At 38.9% G+C, this 18,458-nt stretch overlaps 3 protein-coding genes and 1 non-coding gene across 9 annotated transcripts in view; 2 read left to right on the top strand and 2 right to left on the bottom strand.

Moving 5' to 3' along the window:
- Positions 1 to 230: 230 nt before the first annotated feature.
- Positions 231 to 18,458, top strand: part of LOC134818940 (uncharacterized) — a 46,474-nt gene continuing 28,246 nt past the window's right edge. For 4 of the 6 annotated variants that reach the window (XM_063828669.1, XM_063828671.1, XM_063828672.1 and 1 more), the window contains exons 1-17: positions 231 to 343; positions 486 to 623; positions 826 to 942; positions 1,078 to 1,250; positions 1,519 to 1,627; positions 1,816 to 2,139; positions 2,301 to 3,841; positions 4,052 to 4,264; positions 4,479 to 4,578; positions 6,454 to 6,584; positions 6,819 to 6,991; positions 7,132 to 7,231; positions 7,455 to 7,544; positions 11,113 to 11,272; positions 11,380 to 11,513; positions 14,772 to 14,925; positions 15,070 to 15,193. In XM_063828669.1, the coding sequence (XP_063684739.1) occupies positions 242 to 343; positions 486 to 623; positions 826 to 942; positions 1,078 to 1,250; positions 1,519 to 1,627; positions 1,816 to 2,139; positions 2,301 to 3,841; positions 4,052 to 4,264; positions 4,479 to 4,578; positions 6,454 to 6,584; positions 6,819 to 6,991; positions 7,132 to 7,231; positions 7,455 to 7,544; positions 11,113 to 11,272; positions 11,380 to 11,513; positions 14,772 to 14,925; positions 15,070 to 15,193 (3,883 nt within the window). In that variant the 5' untranslated portion in view covers positions 231 to 241. The remainder of the gene's footprint in view (positions 344 to 485; positions 624 to 825; positions 943 to 1,077; positions 1,251 to 1,518; positions 1,628 to 1,815; positions 2,140 to 2,300; positions 3,842 to 4,051; positions 4,265 to 4,478; positions 4,579 to 6,453; positions 6,585 to 6,818; positions 6,992 to 7,131; positions 7,232 to 7,454; positions 7,545 to 11,112; positions 11,273 to 11,379; positions 11,514 to 14,771; positions 14,926 to 15,069; positions 15,194 to 18,458) is intronic. The other 2 variants (XM_063828670.1, XM_063828673.1) reach the window with 1 other exon arrangement.
- Positions 10,882 to 10,971, top strand: Trnay-gua (transfer RNA tyrosine (anticodon GUA)). The gene is given in 2 exon segments: positions 10,882 to 10,918; positions 10,936 to 10,971. It is a non-coding gene; the product is annotated as a tRNA-Tyr (tRNA).
- Positions 11,725 to 12,879, bottom strand: LOC134818944 (procathepsin L-like). The gene has a single exon (XM_063828679.1). It carries the CDS (start codon positions 12,862 to 12,864, stop codon positions 11,878 to 11,880), a length of 987 nt encoding a protein of 328 aa, XP_063684749.1. The 5' UTR covers positions 12,865 to 12,879; the 3' UTR covers positions 11,725 to 11,877.
- LOC134817992 (serine/threonine-protein kinase pim-2-like) lies at positions 15,439 to 16,435 on the bottom strand. The gene has a single exon (XM_063827395.1). It carries the CDS (start codon positions 16,264 to 16,266, stop codon positions 15,439 to 15,441), a length of 828 nt encoding a protein of 275 aa, XP_063683465.1. The 5' UTR covers positions 16,267 to 16,435.

Below are 18,458 nucleotides of genomic sequence, written 5' to 3'. Positions count from 1 at the left end.
AACATATCCAATGTAGCCTGCCCCTCTATTCTGGCCCACTGTGTAACTGAGCCTAAAGTTGATAAAAATGACAAATTTTTGGAACTTACTCTGAAGCTTACTTTCTTGCTTTTAAATGAGTTTATGTTATGATTGCTTTGATCAGTGGGTACATTGTGCAGCTTTCCATTTCTTTATTTTTTGAGTTATGAAAAGATCTTACAATTATTCTAATCTTTACGCTCAGGGCTCAGAGGAACTTATGTCTGATGATTGTGAATACGAGCTGAATGCGCTTTGTCAGAAACTGACGAAAGTTCTTACAGATCATGAGTGTTTAACAAAGACACGGTCTGTTTACAAGGTATTTAATATATATATTTTCATTGAGTTCTGTAAAATATCCAAGATTTGTCTCCATACTGTTTCTATTTCAAGAAAACGTGGGCATATGTATGGATTGTTGTTTAAAAGTAGTCTGACATACTTTTATTCTAATCCTTCAGGCATTTGGTCACATAATAAAGAAAGTGAAGAATCTTGGATATGTTGCCTTTGACAGTTTTTTGACAGATGTTAAGATTGTATTCTCAAACCTAAAGAGGCTGGACAACAGACCTGCTGGTGTGGAAGATGTTGAACAGGTACAGAATATTATTATTAAAACACTTATTTTCCATTTGATACAGTTTAAAAGTATCCAAGTGACTTCCAGGCTTACCCAGGCTTAAGTAAAAGGGCAATGTAATGTTATATGATTAGGTTGGCATTCGTTAGTAGGTTTGCCATCTTTATATTAAGTGTTAACAATTCATTCTGATACTACATTTATTTAAAACCTCTCAGAAATTTGCTGAGGAGCTCAACTCTTTGATCAGTATGGACTACTACAACTCGGGCAATGAATCAGATACATCAGCTTCTGACTCTGCTCACTTCAAAAAGAAGAAGAAAGTCATCAAGGTTTGTGTGGTCAACATAATGATTGTTGCTAGATCAGTTTTAACAGTTCTTTAGTTTTGTAAATATGCTCCGATATTTTATTTATTAATTAATTTTCTTGACTACATTAACGGTAATTAACCACTGACTTCCCAGCAGGAGAAATCGCATCGTTCTCCCAAGAAAAAGAAATTGTCCAAAACTCCGGTAAAATCCGTTGAGAAGACACCGGCTAAAGCTGAAAAGATAAAAATAAAGTTGAAGCTAACTCCAAACAAAATGGAAGCTATGAGTATGACCAACTTTGACTTCGATGCTAATTGCAGCAGGTAATAATCTAGCTAGATTCTAGTTCCATTCTTGAAACAATTTTTAGTCTGATGCCTTTTTGCTGATGTAATGATTAGTTATAATGGCCAATTAGGGTAGCTGAATCAGGGTGGATTTGGTTTTCCCTTTCGGCTTGCTTTGCTTTTGTTTTTAGGAAATTTCTGAGTCTACTGACCAGTTGGAAAAATTTAAAAATTTAATTGCATTTAGATACAGTGAGTAGAGTGTATTTATCTACAAATCTAATGTTGGTTTTTCTAATTTCAGAGTGCAGAGCTTGTGTACAGCACTCTTAAAAGCTGCTAATGTAAGAGCCGGAGTTCAGAAGGCATTCACACATCTACCTGACAGAAACATCCTTCCTGATTACTACGATGTTAGTGAACTTATGCTAATTAGATTATCATTACTTCTCACTCGAAATATGTTATTTGTTTTAAAATGTTTATTGTGATCGGTCACCCCATATATCCACAACAATTTTACAATTTCATTAATAATAATTGTCGATTTAACGTCACCTACGCGTATAATTTGCACTCTCACCTTACATCGTTTCTTCAGATAATACAGCTCCCAATAAGTCTATCAATGATAAAGGAATCCATCACAAAAGGACTCTACACGTCCCTTTACCACTGCTACACAGACCTCCTCATTATGTGTGTAAACGCCAAAACCTACAACGAACCCCACACCGAGTTTCACGACATGAGCCTGGAGATCGTGACCTCCATCAAGAAGCACATGACGTCCACCAAGATGGCGGATAAGAGTTTGAGAACAGCCATTAACCCCCAGTATGAGTTTATTGATTACAGGCCAGATGGAAAGAAGACTAAGTTTAATAAGGATATGTTTGTGGACTTTTGGAACATGTTTTGTCAGGTGAGTAAGTGTACTTGGAGGTTATTACGTAAAAGTGTGTAACTTAATAATCTTTACCTACATAGTAACGTAGTCACGTGTCGAACACTTTTAATTTAAACCGTTATTTTTAATTGTTTTAATTTTTGATTATTTACGCTAAAATGGAAACATCTGTTCAGGCAGTGTCGAGATGTAACAAGAGTGGACGACCCATCACCTCAGCATTCCTCAGACTAATTGACGAGGATGTCCTGCCTTTGTACTACGAAGAAATCAAGAATCCAGTCTCGCTGGCTGGCATCAGAAGCAAAATAATCGCTTGTAAATACGAAAATATCATGAATCTGACAGAGGACATCACAACCATGTGTGATAACGCAATTCATTTCAACACTAAATCAAGTGTTATCAGTAAAGATGCGGTCAATCTGAAAGATTTTGTTAACTCTTTGGCACAAGCATATATCAAGGAAGAAAGCGAGACAATTCCAGAAAACAAACCAACAACTTCCACTTCGAAGGTGGGAGAAAAGAGGAAAGCGGGGGTTATATCCAGAAAGAAAGTCCCCTCCAAAGACGCTGAGACTTCTTCTCCGGCTGTCAAGAAAGAGAAATCAGATAAAGTTGTTCAGAAGTCACCGTTAAAATGGGCCTCAGTTCTAAGTTCTGTGGTCACCCATGCCGAAGAGAGTAGTAGTATCGAGTATCTCGTTTTCACGTGTTTCAATGATCTTAAAGACAAAGGCAGTGAGATTCAACACGAAATGGTCCGCATTTACTCCTCTTTCCACAACAGAATTGACAGCATCGTTGACTTCGAAGACGTCCTCGAAACCACTGAAGATTGCCGAAATGTTTTGTTAAAAGTTGTTTGTGGCATGTTGTCAAGAATTGATCAGCTGTGCCCGGAATACTCAACAATCGAGGATGTTTTGCTTAGACTAGTTAAAGCAGACGCTGATAGCAAGAAGTTATTTAAATGCATGCCGACTTATTTCTACGAAGGAAAGAAATACTTCATACAAGAAGAACTGATGACACTGTTTCGCCACACTCCCTACAGTTCTATTCTGACGCACAACACCAATGTCACGAGAATTACCAAACAGAAGAAAGAACTAAGACTAAATGTGCCTTGTCTGGACGTGTTGTCCGAGGATATCGTGCTGGTTGATTATAACGACGTCTGGAGAACCCTTCAGACCCCGCTTTTAGATCGACTTAAGAAACCGAACACCATTATCCAAGAGCCGGTGACACCGAAAGCAGGAACTGCAGCTGTCACTGCAGCAGAATTAATGATTAAGATGGAAACTGAACAAATGAAAACGCCTAAGGCAGCGTCTCAACGGACACCAAAGTCAAAGACTCCAAAAGGGACGCCTCAAATGTCCAAGACACCGAAATCAGGACACAAGAAATTAGCTGAGATCAAAGCAGAAGTCATAGAAGGGACCGTCGAGATGAAACCAACGCCTAAAAAGGTAATCGTGGGTAAAGCCAAAGCCAAAAAAATATTGAATATATTAAAAAATCACAAGGACTCGTCAGGGATTATAGCGTTTGATGATTTCTTCTCCATACCGTCGAGTAAGTCATACCACTCTGTTATCAAGTACCCAATGAGTCTGGATGTGATTGAGCAGGGTTTGGAGGCTGATTCTATCAACAGCGTGGAGTCTCTGGTCAGTTCATGTCTTCTCATCGTGCAAAATGCAAGGTAAGGTGTCATCCATTTTCTTTAATGTCAAAATATGTTGATATAAATATTCATTTTATATCTTAGTATTTTGAAACTGATAGTCTAGGGAAATTGGTGATATTTGTGTTTTTAATTTAAAGTATTACTAATTAACAAATAGTACTAATTAATAAATAGTATAATTAATAAATAGTACTAATTAATATATATAGTCTCTCTGTCACACAGATATTACAACGAAGAGAAATCGGAGCTCCACGAGCGAGCACTGAAGCTACAGAAACTGCTGCTATCCCAGCTGACCACTGAGGACACTTCCGAGACTATAGTTCTGGTTAACCGGGTCATGTTGCAGATTGTGGATAATTTGGGTAAAAACACTGACATTGAGGAGTTGACAAGGTCGGATGGAAACTCAAAGTTCGTCAATATGTCCTTTAGGTAGGTCTTATCTAAAAGTTTGTTTAAAACATGAGAAGGTTATCTTATTTGTGAAGGTCATTTATTTGAATTACACAAATAGAAATTTTAAAATAATTTGCGTTTGAATAACTTTCAGAAATCGTACACAAATTGTATCTCCACCTTCTAATTAACTGATTACATATAATCAAACAATTAACTAATTAACTCATTAACTGATTAACTATATCAGTCAGTTGCGTGAGAATGTTCTTTGTGGATACTACACGCGGTTTGACAGATTCCAGGACGAGCTGCTTCACATCATTGTGTCTCACATGAACTGTAACCAGGTAATCAATTAATTAATTAATCATCGTAACTCTATTATATACTATATCGGGATACATTTTAGTGGTATTTTAGTACTGTTCTAGTTGTGTGCCTGAGCTGTGCTGACCCAAAAGAAACAATATTCCACGGGTGCGAGTTTGTTTAAATAGCTACCTTTAATATTGGCTAACAATGTAAATATTAAGTCGTGGTGTAGTTATCTAATTCTAAGAGGGTAAAATTAAATACTAATTTCATTCTAGAAACAACGTCTATTTTCACAGAGTTCAGTTTCGTATAAAAAAAGTCGAACGCTTTTAACTTATTTAATCCTCTTTGTGATAAAACTGCAGATGTTTGATAAGTCTCTATGTAATTGTCGCTCCGATAAAGTCATCTGAAACGTAAGCTAAGTTTAAAATTTGCTTCTACGTATAGTGCACCGGCCAGGGCCAGGAATAGCATTCTGAATTGTAAAACAATGTTAAATATACTAAATTGTGGTGACCATCGCCATCTGCCACTTTTCGATTACTGCCATGGAACAATGAATAGTGAACATATCCAGGAATTGTTTGTTTGAAATTCTCGAAAATTGCTGTAATTGATTGAAGTGAATGATAAACTTACCCAAGATGCCCCATCTTCTCGAATCATCGACACATAACGTTTCTCGATCTCTTTTTACGAAGAAAGTCACTCCATTTCAGATACCTTGTTCGTATCGGCCATATTCCTATTCAACTTTGGAGCAAATTCCTCCATCGTTCATTTCCTTTATTTGCGTCAGTTCTTTACTTTAACTAGTTCACCGCCGAATGCAGTGAGATCAGCATCAGCGATGTCTCTTCCAAGAGTATCAAATTCGTTTCCAAGAACCATGGAGCCACCAATTGGTAGTATTTTATGATATTATGAAGTTTTCGTAGTGTCCATCAATTCACCCTAGAAGTAGAACATGGCTGCCCTAGAGGACAGGGACAAAAAGGCACAGAAATATTTCCATTCTCCTTTCAGAGGTACGTAATACGTTTATTGTACTCCTCGTATCAAATCTTGCGTTGAAGATATGGGTGTATCCTGTTTCATCTATCTTTATCTCATCATGAGGATATGACTGGCTGTCGGTTGAGCCATAATATGCAACCCACCATTTGCTTTCTTGTATAGGATGAAGTGGACGAAGGACGCAACTTCTTAACCCATCCACAGATGGTGAACTTGCCCTGTAGGGGCTCAGGGTTCAAAGAGCACATAATCCTTAGCTGTTTCACCGAACTTTAAACCAGTGGTAAAACTGTTGGAGCATGTTGCTAGGCTTGGTGGAATAAGTCCTACTAGGAGGAGTGGTAAGACTACTGAACAAATCATTTGAAAGCTAAGATTGTACGAGGCTAAAACCAGTTATCAGTAATTTTGATCGTTTCAATTTATATAGTTCAACTGAAAAACAAAAGAACAGATCAAATCTTGTAACATCATTCTGTGCATCTGTTTTTTTTATTGTTTGATACAGGTGTTTATCGAAAAAGTCAGCTATTTCATCCTTTTTAAAAATGAAGAAATTTTACCAAAAAGTGTCATTTTGACGACTAGCTAAAGATTTAAGCGTAGGATTCAGCCATTTTCATTCTATTTTGTGTTTTGTTAAGAAATTTGATAAAAGCAAATCATCAAATTAACATCACTTTGTGTATTTTATCTCTGTGTTTCTGTTGTTTGATACAGGCGTGACTGGTTAGCGAAGAATAGAACCATTATCATCATCTTTTTAAATTGAGAAATTTTACCGAAAGATGTTATTTTGACGACCAGCTGGAGATGTTAGCGTAGTTCTGACCATATTCACTTATATCACCTTACCTAGTACTACATATTAAAGTCAATAACTTCAGTTCAAAGAGGCAGGAACAAAACTACTGAACATCCTACACCGCTACTTGCAGATAAGGGACAAGGTCGTCTCGATCAAGTCAGCATGTTTTGATCTTACCATGGAGAAATTTCTGGAACATTTCCAAGACAGGTACGTAACTTTATGATTTAATATCTCTTCAGCTTACCAGTGACCATAGTGCCCTGAAGGGTAGTGCAGCCCATTTAATTAATTAATTAATTGCTCATAATCATTCCGTTATCTGAGTAGTCCAAAGCTTTACAATCCTCTTTTAAACTCCTTCAACTTAAACCCACCTTCCAGACACACTCCAATTTAACCTCATTCTTCCCCATCAAACTAATACTTGACCACGTGACCCAGGCTAGCCGTACAGATCCCTCATGCCCCGATCACCTGTCTTACATTCCAAAACACGAGCTACATGGTGGGGGATAAGGTCAGAGTTTCCTACTCGGACCTGGACAAAATGATCCTCCACATTAACTCTGTTAACAGTCCTTGCTGGCTCGCTGGTACTGTTTACTTTGAAGAAGGTAAGTTGAAGTTGCTCACTTTTTAAGAGGGTCAGGGGTTTTGTTCGCATATCGACGAACCTCATACCTATTACCAGTTTATAAACCCATTACAGAGATCAGCTATATATCCACTTATTGTTGTTTTTTTCTGCGTTCAGGAGACACACTCTTTAAGACAGACCTGAAGGACATTGTACACGTGAAGTACGTGACTAACAAAGTTTCCAAACGGTTCCGGTACCTCAGCTACAACTACAGGTTCATAGACCAGGACATTCTACTTACATTTTGATATTTGTTAACATGATTTCTTTTCAAAACTTCGAACTAAAAAAGTTAGAGTTCGAAAAACCACATTGTTATTTTTATCGTGTATTCAAGATGTTTTATCAACTTCATCTCGAAAATGTAACTACAAACTTCAAATATCAGCATTATGGGTTTTCCCCTGGTTAATGTTAACATTTGGTCATTTTTACAGGACAAAAATGACCTCTGACATCAGTACAAACAAGTCAACCTATTGCAAACATTCCTTCACCTCCATATTTGCTCATCTTGCTTCATCGAGGTAAATATTACTTACTTACTTTGTTACTTTGTAGGGTTTCATAGAATCCTCTATCGGGCCATCGAAAATGTCGACCCCCCGGACAGTGTAGAAACTGTTTTATCACCACTCCAATCAAGCAAGGAGTTTCCATTCCGACGGCTGTATCCTGGAGCTGGAGGCTCGTCTGGAAATGACTTCACAAAGTTCGTTAAAGCCGCTTTGAATTGCATAGGATCCTCGATGGTGTGCATATGTGTTGGGATTACATTCCATAATCGAGGTCCAGTGACTGCAAATGAGTTGTCATGTAGTGCTTGATTACGTTGACTGCTGGACTTAGCTATACTGGGCACAACTGCTTTATGACCATGTCTGAGAGTCACCGAGAACTGGATACCAATATCATTAGGGCACTTGCAATGCAGAACTTTCCACATGTTGATGATTAAATACCGTTCTCTTCTTCTTTGCAATGACATCAGATCTAGGGCCTTTAATCTCTGCCAGTAGTTGAGGTGCTGGGTGCCATCTATTTTCAATGTAAACGTACGCTGAATCCCTTCCAGCTGTTGGATGTCCTTGTTCTTAGAGCAATTCCACAGAGGACAGCAATACTCCAGATGGCTTCTAACGAGAGACTTGTACAGAGTCATCATGGTGGCTTTGTCTCTCGTTTTGAACGCACTTAGCACCCAAGAAGCAACTTTTCCTGCGCGTTCAGCTATTCTGTTGACGTGTGGGGTCCAGGACAAATCAGCGGAAACTGTCACTCCTAGATCTTTCACCGTTTGAGTGGGGTACAGCATGTTTCCGTTAGACACTTCATATGTTTGAGCTTGGATGGCGAATGGATGATCAAACAAGGAATTCTTTGGACAATGCTTGTGAACAAGAAGCTCGAACTTATCCTCATGAAGGGCCATGTTGTTGCACTTAGCCCAATTAACAACAGAGTTGAGATCATCCTGCAGGACATCTTTGTCGGCCAAACTGTAGATATGCTTAAGAATCCTAGTGTCATCAGCAAAGAATCTGATGACAGACCCTTTAACACATAGCTTCATATCATTTATGAACAGAATGAATAACAGTGGCCCAAGAACGGTGCCTTGTGGAACTCCACTGAGGATTGCGGCAGCAAACGATGATACACCATTTAACACAACACATTGCTTCCTTTCAGTCAGGAAGGATCGGATCCAGTTTACCACCTTCTCATGAAACCCCAATCTCTTCATTTTCAGAAGCAGTAACCGATGATCGACCTTATCAAAGGCTTTGGCAAAATCCAGATATATAGCGTCAGTGTCTGCATTTCTAGTAAGACCTTGAACTATATCGTCTACGTGACTTAACAGCTGGGTAAGGCAGCTTCTTCCTGAGCGGAACCCGTGCTGGTTGTTACAGAGAAGCTGATTTTTCTCAATAAAGTCAACCATAACACCACGGAGGATACGTTCATACACTTTGATGATGTGCGAAGTGAGAGCAACTGGTCTGTAGTTGACTGCCCTGGCCCTGTCACCCTTTTTAAATAGTGGTGTAATGTAGGTGTCTTTGTAGAACGATGGCACTGTACCGTTTTCAAATGATTCCTCCCAAATAATACGTATAGGAGAACACAACTCCTTAGCACAGTTTTTCAAGAGAGTTGTAGGTATTCCGTCCGGTCCACAAGCAGAATCTGTAGAGATACTTTTTATAGCTGAAATGATATCTTCGTCACTAATTCTAAAGTCCTCTAGTTCTTGTGGGTGCTGGATAGAGGGAGGGGAGAAAACCGGATCCTTAACATCAGGAGAGGTCGGATCGCTAAACACAGAGCTGAACTGTTCCTGCAGCAGATCGGCCATTTTCTTGGGGTCTGTGGTTATCTCCTGGTTGCTATCAAAGAGCATGTTAATACTGGATTTGATCTTCGACAGAGACTTAGCATAACTGAAAAAGAACTTGGGATTTGTTTTGATCTTTTCTACTGCCCTGGATTCCTTTTCATCAAGTCTCTTGGTATGGGCACATCGAATATCATACTGTAGGAGTGCAACCTTGTTCCTAACATTTCTGATGTGATCGTCAGGTGCACCATTGTTGACTAAGGCATTCAGCCTTGCCTGGAGTCGGTTCCTTTTACGCCGCAAAGCATTGGTATGTTTTGGGCGCCCAGAAGGTTTGGCCTTGCGGGGAACATGAGACGAGCATATCTGAAAGAGGGTCTCAGTAAACAAGGCTGGGAAGTCTTCAAAAGAGCATGAAGAACGAAGTTGAGACCAGTTAGTGTCTTCTATCTCGTCTCTGAGCGAGCTGAAGTCTGCTTGGAGAAAATCAAGGCATCTGTACGAGTTTTCATCAAACTTCGGCACTGCTGATTTCTCCTGTTCAAGTGGATTATATGCTAGCATAACATCTACCACGTGATGGTCTGACATTGTTGTGGTTTTGCATTCAACATTTGTAACAACTCGGTTGTTGTTAGTAATAAACAGGTCCAAAACATTGTTTCCTCTCGTTGGACACATTACGTACTGACTCAGCAGATGATCAGACATGAAAGTTAAGAAATGCTGTGCTGACTGCTGAATTTCTTGCGTGCCTCCAGATTGAACACAATTTGTCTGCCAGTCAATTGAGGGTAAGTTAAAGTCTCCAGTCATCATGATATCGTAGCTGTCGTCATTAATACTACTGATACATACGGAGAAAAAACTGAGGAGTGCCTTAAAGCTTGACAAGGATGCATTAGGCGGACGATAAGCCAATGCTTGATATAATATTATAAACTGCCTTACTCTCGAACTTCCTTCAGATGTTTTGTTTAATGGATTAATATTTGGTTAAAAAGTATAAAATAATTGTGTCTAATTATGGCATGTTAGCTCTGTGTTGCTCAATGCGTTGTTGTTTAGTAGTCTCTGAATTCGCGCCATATTCGCGCCATGCGCGAACTCCGAATAGCATCCTTAAGATGAAACAACATGACAGCAAATGATTTGCTCTTTCGCGCGCGAATTAAATTAATTTAATAGGTTTTATCAAATGTATTATCAATATAAATACAAGGTAAGTCGATCATCGATGTATGTATGGTATTATTATTTTGAATTTTATAACATAATTTGGCGCATTATTATTTTAGATGTATCAGGTAATATGTAAGAACTACAACAAAATTCCCTTCAATTCGAGTTCGACTCATGTGTTTAGAAAAAAAGACATTTTAATGCATGGAACATATTGCACATTAACGGGGAAGGGGACAAGATGACTACGGCCAACTTATTCACTACCTCTAGCTGATTTACAAGTTCAAACACAGACAATGAATTTATTTTTAATCGTGAACTCAAATCGTTGTATCCCCTTGGTAGCTCAGTTGGCAGAGCGGAGGACTGTAATGGTTTCAACCCTAGTAATCCTTAGGTCACCAGTTCAAATCTGGTTCGAGGGAACTTTTTTATCGGGACGGGGGACCAATGGAAAAATTATTAGGATATTTTTATGAATATTTGTGACGATCTTATGTATGATTAAGTTTTAATTTGATTTATTTGATCGGAATTTTATATGTCTGAACCCTACATCTCCGCAGGTATTCAACACAAACAGTAGTACACGGAACAAACGACCACAAGACATATTATCTCCAATTTGTTAGGGATAACGGTGACATCTTCAAAGTGGGAGACTTCGTGTACCTTAAATCAGAAAACGATCTCCCCTACATTGCTAGAATCGATAAGATTCACAAGGTATTGACTCAACTTTCATTAAACTTTAACCCTGCAGAAAAGTTTATTTCACAATAACCCAACATTCCCACATTAATCAATTAGGTTCAAATTGTTAACTTGTTCAGGATAAGAGTAATCATGTGTGGGTTTACGGTCCTTGGTTCATCAGACCTTCTGACACAAAGTTCTACGACACGAAGGCCTTTTATCCTAACGAGTGTCTGATGAGTAGCATAGCGGACATGAACCATATCAACAGGTATGTTCCTTCCATCTTCCAGTTATTTCTGGCTTTTTTCTGCCATTAAGTGTAAGTTTTCGAGAAAGTGGGATCAGGTGGTCAAATCGTGCACACGGCCAAAAGAACAATGCCATAATCATGATAATAGAAGGGTTTGCTTTATGTGCATGAATTTTACGTCTTTGAATTTAAACTTAAAATTTGGTAGAATTTTGTTAAAGGATACGCGTTATTTACAATTTAATTGTGAGTTTTAAAAATGTTTACAATACAAAACAAAAATACAAAAAATTAAATCTTAAAATTTATCTCAAACTAATAATTGGCAAAATCCTCCCTTAAAACAGTTTTTAAACTTTCGGAGTGTTCATTGATTTACAATCTAAACCATGGGGAAAGATGCAGAGCTTGCAATACCGCACTGGTTCTTCTTGTTCCTGGTCATCATGATGTACCCATCCAAACCCCAGCTGGTTCCCCAGGAGTTCTTGACGATGTAGAAGTCTTGTCCGGTACTATCAGTACCGTACCCAACAGCCAGTACTCCGTGATCCAGCTCGGTACTACTGCAGTTAGGCTCATCGTACACTCCCTTGTTGTAGAACTGGAATGAGCTGTGGCTGGCGTCGATGGCAACAGAGATGGGACCGTTGGCGGCGATAGCCATGGTGAGCATATCTTCACTTCCTTCAGGAATGTCGATGAAACCGGTGGCGCCACCAATTGCATTAGCGGCGTTGTACTGGCATTCTCCATCCTCAGCAGTGTAGGCATAAGATTTCTCTGCTTCCAGACCCTTTACACTCATGATGTAGGTGAAGGCCCAGTCCATAAGTCCTCCATCACAGCCGTCATTTCCGAACTTTCCAGAGCAGTCTACAAGCTGTTGTTCGCTGAGAGACACAAGTTTTCCGTTCTTCCTGAAAAGTTGCCCCTCAAGAGAGCCAGTGGTGGAGAAAGCCCAGCAACTGCCACATTGTCCCTGATCCTTGATGGCATTGACATATCCCAGCTTCCTGAAGTCCACAGCAGCAGGGGCGGTGAAGTTAAGGGGAGCCATGAAGGTTGAACCACCGTAGTGGATCTTGGGGGTTTTTCCGAGGTTACCTCCGTAACAGGTCTTGTGAGAGCGGAACTCTTCGAAGGTCATATCACCGAATGCGTTCATGGCCATGTTGTATGTGGTCTCTCCCTTGACATGTCGTACGTTGTGTGACAGGATGGTGATCATGTTGGATTCCCAGATCTCTTGACGGTACATTCTCTCCCTGTACGAGGAGTACACCTTACTGTGCTCTTTGGCCCATTCTTCAAACGCAAGGTTTCCCAGCACAGCCCCAACTAGACACAGGAATACTAAGAGTTTCATCTTTCTGGAATGTGGTTTTATTAGCTGGTTTTGGAAACCTACAGAATAGAATAGATTGTTGTTCCTATTCTATTGATAAACTGTACATTGCACGGTTGAAATAGTTCATAAATGTTAGATTATATAATAATATAAAGATTAACATGATTTAAAAAACGATTGACCTATAAACGAGGAAAATAAAATGTAATGCTTGGTTTCCGAAGGCAAATCTCAACCTAATGGAAAAACTCCCAAGTATCAAAACTTTCGTAGAAAACGTAGGAAAATTGAGTAACCGTGACTTTTAACGGCAAGCAGAATATCACATGAGTACTCTTTTTTGTCCTTATCTGGATGGCTTTTAATTCGATACGTGAGAAAGTTGACATTTGAAACTAAGATACGTCAACGTTATCGTTCAAAAACTGCAAAGTATCAAGAAAACTACTGATAAGTGCAACTGTGACCATTATGAACTCATACTCACAATAATCTTTAGGCATTTTTCATGTTTCAGGTCATGCAGTTAAGTAAGTCTGGTGACCATTTTTTTTAAAATCATAACGTAGAAATTAAAAAAATGGATTAGATAATAGATAACCTTGTAGTCCAGTCATGGAATCAATATAATATGCACCGCATAAAGTATGTGAACTAAAAGTGACGGATATATATGTCCACCTACTATGATAATACCATCTACTATACTACCTATACTACTACTATACTATAATACCATCCTTAAGGTTTAAAGGATACTTTTTCGCTCTCAGACACGTACAGACACGTAACGACTGTATCTCTGGCCCAAAAAATCAGTTTACAATTTTCAACCACAAACATTTGATCACTCCAGGGGTGTAGGAATGATTTTCTTCATGAGGGGGCCAAAATCTTAGAGTTTTTCAGATTTAGCACGCGCTTTGGCCACAGCCTGAATTTCAAAAACAGCAAAACGTGTAAAAGGCCTAGCTGAACAATTTGGCAGTAGAGATCATTTTCAAACACAGTTTCAAGAACGATTAAAATAATACGATCTTAAATGCATATTAGGGCCTGCAAGCAGCTCTTGCGAAATAAGTGTAGTTCGAAAAGGGGATGCATATTGCATTCTCTCGAAACAAATTACAGGAAATTTACCTTCAGAATTGAAATCTAGCAATGTGAAATGATAAATCCAGAAAGATTTTGTTGTGTCAATTTAATTAAGGGTCAAAGAAAAGTCATGCAAATTTTGAAAAATATGCTTTCAGTAATAGGTCTCTCAGTAATAGAATTCTTGGAAAATTTGTTTTAAGGAATGAATTCTAGCTATAATGGGGTAATGTAAATTTGGACTACAAGGGGCAAACTGTGTCCTGCTAATTTACTCCCACGGCATAAAAGAGTAATCAGTAATGTTATCTGAATTTTATAATCGCTAGGCTTCTGAACTTCTGATGAATCCTGACATGTAATATGTTTTGTTTTGAAGACCTTTAATTCACACACCAAAAAAATTTTAAATATATATACCTCTCTTAGGTTAAGTTAAAAAGTCAGGGGTGCAGCCGTTGTACTTAATTAAAATAATTGATCACGCCGGATCACGATGTTATTTTATCAAAATCAGCTACCCGTTTAATATCAGAATATGCAATATAAATTAACAAATTTCTGGTTCATTGAAAAATGCTGGTATTGAAAATACTGAACACGGCATAGAAGAGTAACCAACAATGTTACAAGATAGGCCAAAATGTTGGCCACTTTTCCAGATTTTATGGGGGGTGGTCGCCGCCCCCCCCCCCCCCCCTGCCCCCCCCTCTTCCTACACTCCTGGATCACTCAGTTTCTACTGATGAGCACACCTCCAGATAACTGGTACAAGTAAACAATCTCCCTCCATCTCGAGAATAAACTAACAATATACTATCCTTGTTTAGTGTGGAAGGGAGATGTGACATCTTGTCCATCAAGGACTTTACAACAAGACATCCACTCTGCTTCCTGGAGAAGGATGTGTATATCTGCGATAATAAGTATGACGAGTCTACCCACAAGTTCAGTAAACTCAGCGAATCTAAACTCTATCTCACAGTGAGTTTCGGCAATTCTTTTTATCAGTCAAACATTGAATTTTTCTTTTCGGTCAAATAATACAGTTCTCACATGTTAACTCAGTTATTGTATCACCCAAACACACCATAAAACCTTTTGAATACTGAAAACATTATCTTTCAGGAATCAGTGGCCAACTTCGAGAAGAACGAGTGGTACATCTACCAAACACCAAGGAGAATATTTAAAACCACTAAACCTTCCTTCTTAAAACCTGTTCAAGTTGAAATGTTCAGCAGCTCTGATGGTAAGTTTGGGGAATTGTTATTTATTGTTTTTTAATTGGATGTTTACTTTGTGTAGTTGAATTTATGTTAGGAATTGGGGTTGACTGTTTTTCTAGTTTTTAAGTGAATGACAGTTTCACTGGGATTGTAAATTTGTTTGGCACTGTAAAACAAATTAATTTAGACTCTATTTCATCAATTAATAAAATAAAATTAATAGCATCAAATATGGAAATTCTAAAAATACACTGCAATAATAATTTACTCAAATCTGCAACCAAGGATGAGCTGAGATATCTGACAAATCAATCCTCTTATCAGCGCTCGGGTTCAGGCACTGTTCTATAAAGTTCACTCTCTTCGTCTGTCTCAGAAACTTTGGGTCTTTGAAGTCTGACATACTTGTAAAAGTCTTAACTGCTTCTCGGTTATCAAAAGGACATTCTCCCTCAAGTAGAATGAAGCTGATGCACCCTATAGCCCACACAGTTGCAGGAAGGGCTGAATACTTTCGGTTTAGGTAGTACTCTGGTGGAATGTAGACGTCTGTACCCCTAAACGATGTATAGGGTTCTGAGGAAAGCTTTGCTGCAGAGCCGAAGTCGATCAGTTTTATCTGCTTGGTTTTAGGGTTATACAGGATGTTCTCATCCTTTATATCACGATGGTCGATCATCCGGTCGTGGAGAAGATACATAACCACTCGGATCAGCTGATTGACAATGCTAGAGCTATCACGTGTTGTCATAGGGCCGTTGTTGTTGACGTACGAGAACAGTTCTTCAAATCCAGGATGATACTCCTGAACAAGGAACCAAGTGTTGGTATCTTCATCAAAATACACGTCCAGCAGCTTAACGATGCTAGGATGAGAGATGGACTCTAGGAACAGGATTTCGTTAGGAACTTGTCTCTGTCTCCGGGGGCACAGCGAGGTGTAGGTGTCCTTCACGTTTGGTAACCTCTTAACTGCTCGGAGGACCCTGGTAGAGATTTCAACACAAAGGTAGACTGTGCCATACCCTCCTTCTCCCAGGAGTTTCGTTACTTTAAACTTGTTGCGGAACTGTTTCAGGGTCTTTATGGCTGTCATGATGTAAAGAGAAGTAGATTAGAGATGTGGAGCTGGGCTGGAGATGATTAATGATAACTGATGGTAGTTTCCCTATTTAAACAATTCCGCTGATTCCTACATTCTTCATGCATGTGACGCCCATGTCTCGTATCACTGGCTCAAATTTCCAGGAGTGTCATTTGATCCCTTATGAAGTTATGAAGTTATGATTACTACGCTGCATGTCACGTGATCTCATTATAACCTGCTAATTAGATCCGATGACATGTAGTCTGGTGTCAATGCTTCAGTAGGGACTCAGACAATTAGCCCAGATACCACACAAAATACCAAATGAATTGCTTGCTGATATTCAGCACTATCCAGGACTATGGGTATAAGCTATTCAAATGAGATTATTCCAATACCTCTCAAGTGTTACATGAACAAACAGAGACTCTATCACTTCACTGATGCGTTCCTCTTAATAACCTGATCTTGAGCTAGAGTATTGCTACACAGGTATATAATAGGATTACAGACCGGGTTAATATAATACATAGTAACCAGCAGAACATGAAACACCTCATAGGAGACTTTACCAGTCCAATTCTTATCGAAATGAATGATTAGTTCGGGTAGAGTAGTGACGAGCGAGGTGGCGATTATAGCAGTGCTGGTGATGAACACTTTGCTTGCTGGGATATTGTTTCGTATGATCTTGTACAGCATGAGCAAGTAGAGGATCCCGATGAAGGCTGTTGGGGCTGCTAGGAATATTTTGGGTGTGTTGATTGATGATTCGTCTGTTGAGGCTGAAGGTACAGCGCAGTTCCGTTGGCATGTAGTATAGCTGAGGATAAATATGCCTTTTAATACCATGAACAGAAGCGCATATTGATTAACAGTTTAGAGTTTGATGGTTGCATTCCACGCGGCTGATAATTACACTACTCAAATATAAACAAAATAGTGTTAAGTATGAAAAAACCTCTAAATTTCCTGTAAAGAAGTTGCCAAGGTCGAGGAAACAGATAATTACGCCCGGACACCAGGATAGGAGCACCATAGTCCAGGTGACGGTAGAAGTTACCCATTTCGAGTATCGGGTTGGAAAGAAGATCGCGATAAACCGGTCAATTGTTAAGGGAATTAGGACCAGTGATAGACTCGATCTGAGGGTTTATATTTAGCTAATTGTCAGAACTTGTACAAATTTTAGGACAGATTCCTGACAAATTTCAAACTGTATTAAACGTTACTGTTCTATTTTCTCGTTTGAACCATAAGCTTACACTCAGGCCTCAGTGATATCTCACAAAATTATATAAGTTACTTGAAAGGTTCACTTACTTGAAAGGTTCAGAAAGTATGGCGTAGACGTGGCAGAACATATTGCTCTCTCCGTTTTGATCGATCAGGTAGTTCTTTAAGTAAACACTGCCTCGGATACAACCAATAATCGCCATCATGACATCATTCATCGCCACGTTCAGTATATATACTCCCTGTACAATGTACATTTGAAATTTCGCCATTGCGCTTACAAAAAAGGTTTGATTTTTTTTGAGATTTTATTCCTGAGTAAATAATCTATTTGTAATCGTATTATATTTAAGCAAGACTGGAATATCTGAGAAATTTTCTATCAACGATCCATAATATAGCCCTCCACGATTTAAATTATTGCGCTCAAACAACTATCCTGTCAAGAGTGACGGTCGTACAAACCAGGCATCCTAGGTGTAATTTACCTTATTTCCTGGAAGCTTGATGTGCTGGAACAAAAGCATGAAGATCACTGTTCCAGTGAGAAAGAACCCTGTTGCACTGATTCCTAAAAGGAACGCTCCCTGAAGAGATTAGGATTTTGTTCGCTGGGACTTCCATTTATAATGGAAACCGCTAGTTTATTCATAGCCAAAATACTCATAATAGGTCTGTTTACTGAAAAGGGCTCCGACATTCGCATACGTTTATCACGCTCAACTTATCCTTGATTAGATTCTAAAATCTCCTAATTAATTTTCATTAAGATTAAAATCCACTTGAAACTCACGTTGATAACTCTAAAATGACACAGATTAACCTCGTTCAAGCAGCTGTTATTCACTGTACTGGCCACTGGCGAGGTCAGCGCGAAGTCGCCCTCCATTCTATATACCCTCTACGTGGTGGGGATTGTGATTTTAAAACAGCGAAACTTTTTAAAATTCCTCGTAATTATTATC

The sequence above is a fragment of the Bolinopsis microptera genome, chromosome 7 (assembly GCF_026151205.1).
Source record: "Bolinopsis microptera isolate Bmic1 chromosome 7, MBARI_Bmic_1.0, whole genome shotgun sequence".
NCBI classification, from domain to species: domain Eukaryota; kingdom Metazoa; phylum Ctenophora; class Tentaculata; order Lobata; family Bolinopsidae; genus Bolinopsis; species Bolinopsis microptera.
This window is presented reverse-complemented; position numbering and strand designations above follow the sequence as displayed.

Bases quoted from the DNA above. Each gene is read 5' to 3' on its own strand.
- LOC134818944 (XM_063828679.1), bottom strand. From the start codon at position 12,864: ATGAAACTCTTAGTATTCCTGTGTCTAGTTGGGGCTGTGCTGGGAAAC.
- LOC134817992 (XM_063827395.1), bottom strand. From the start codon at position 16,266: ATGACAGCCATAAAGACCCTGAAACAGTTCCGCAACAAGTTTAAAGTA.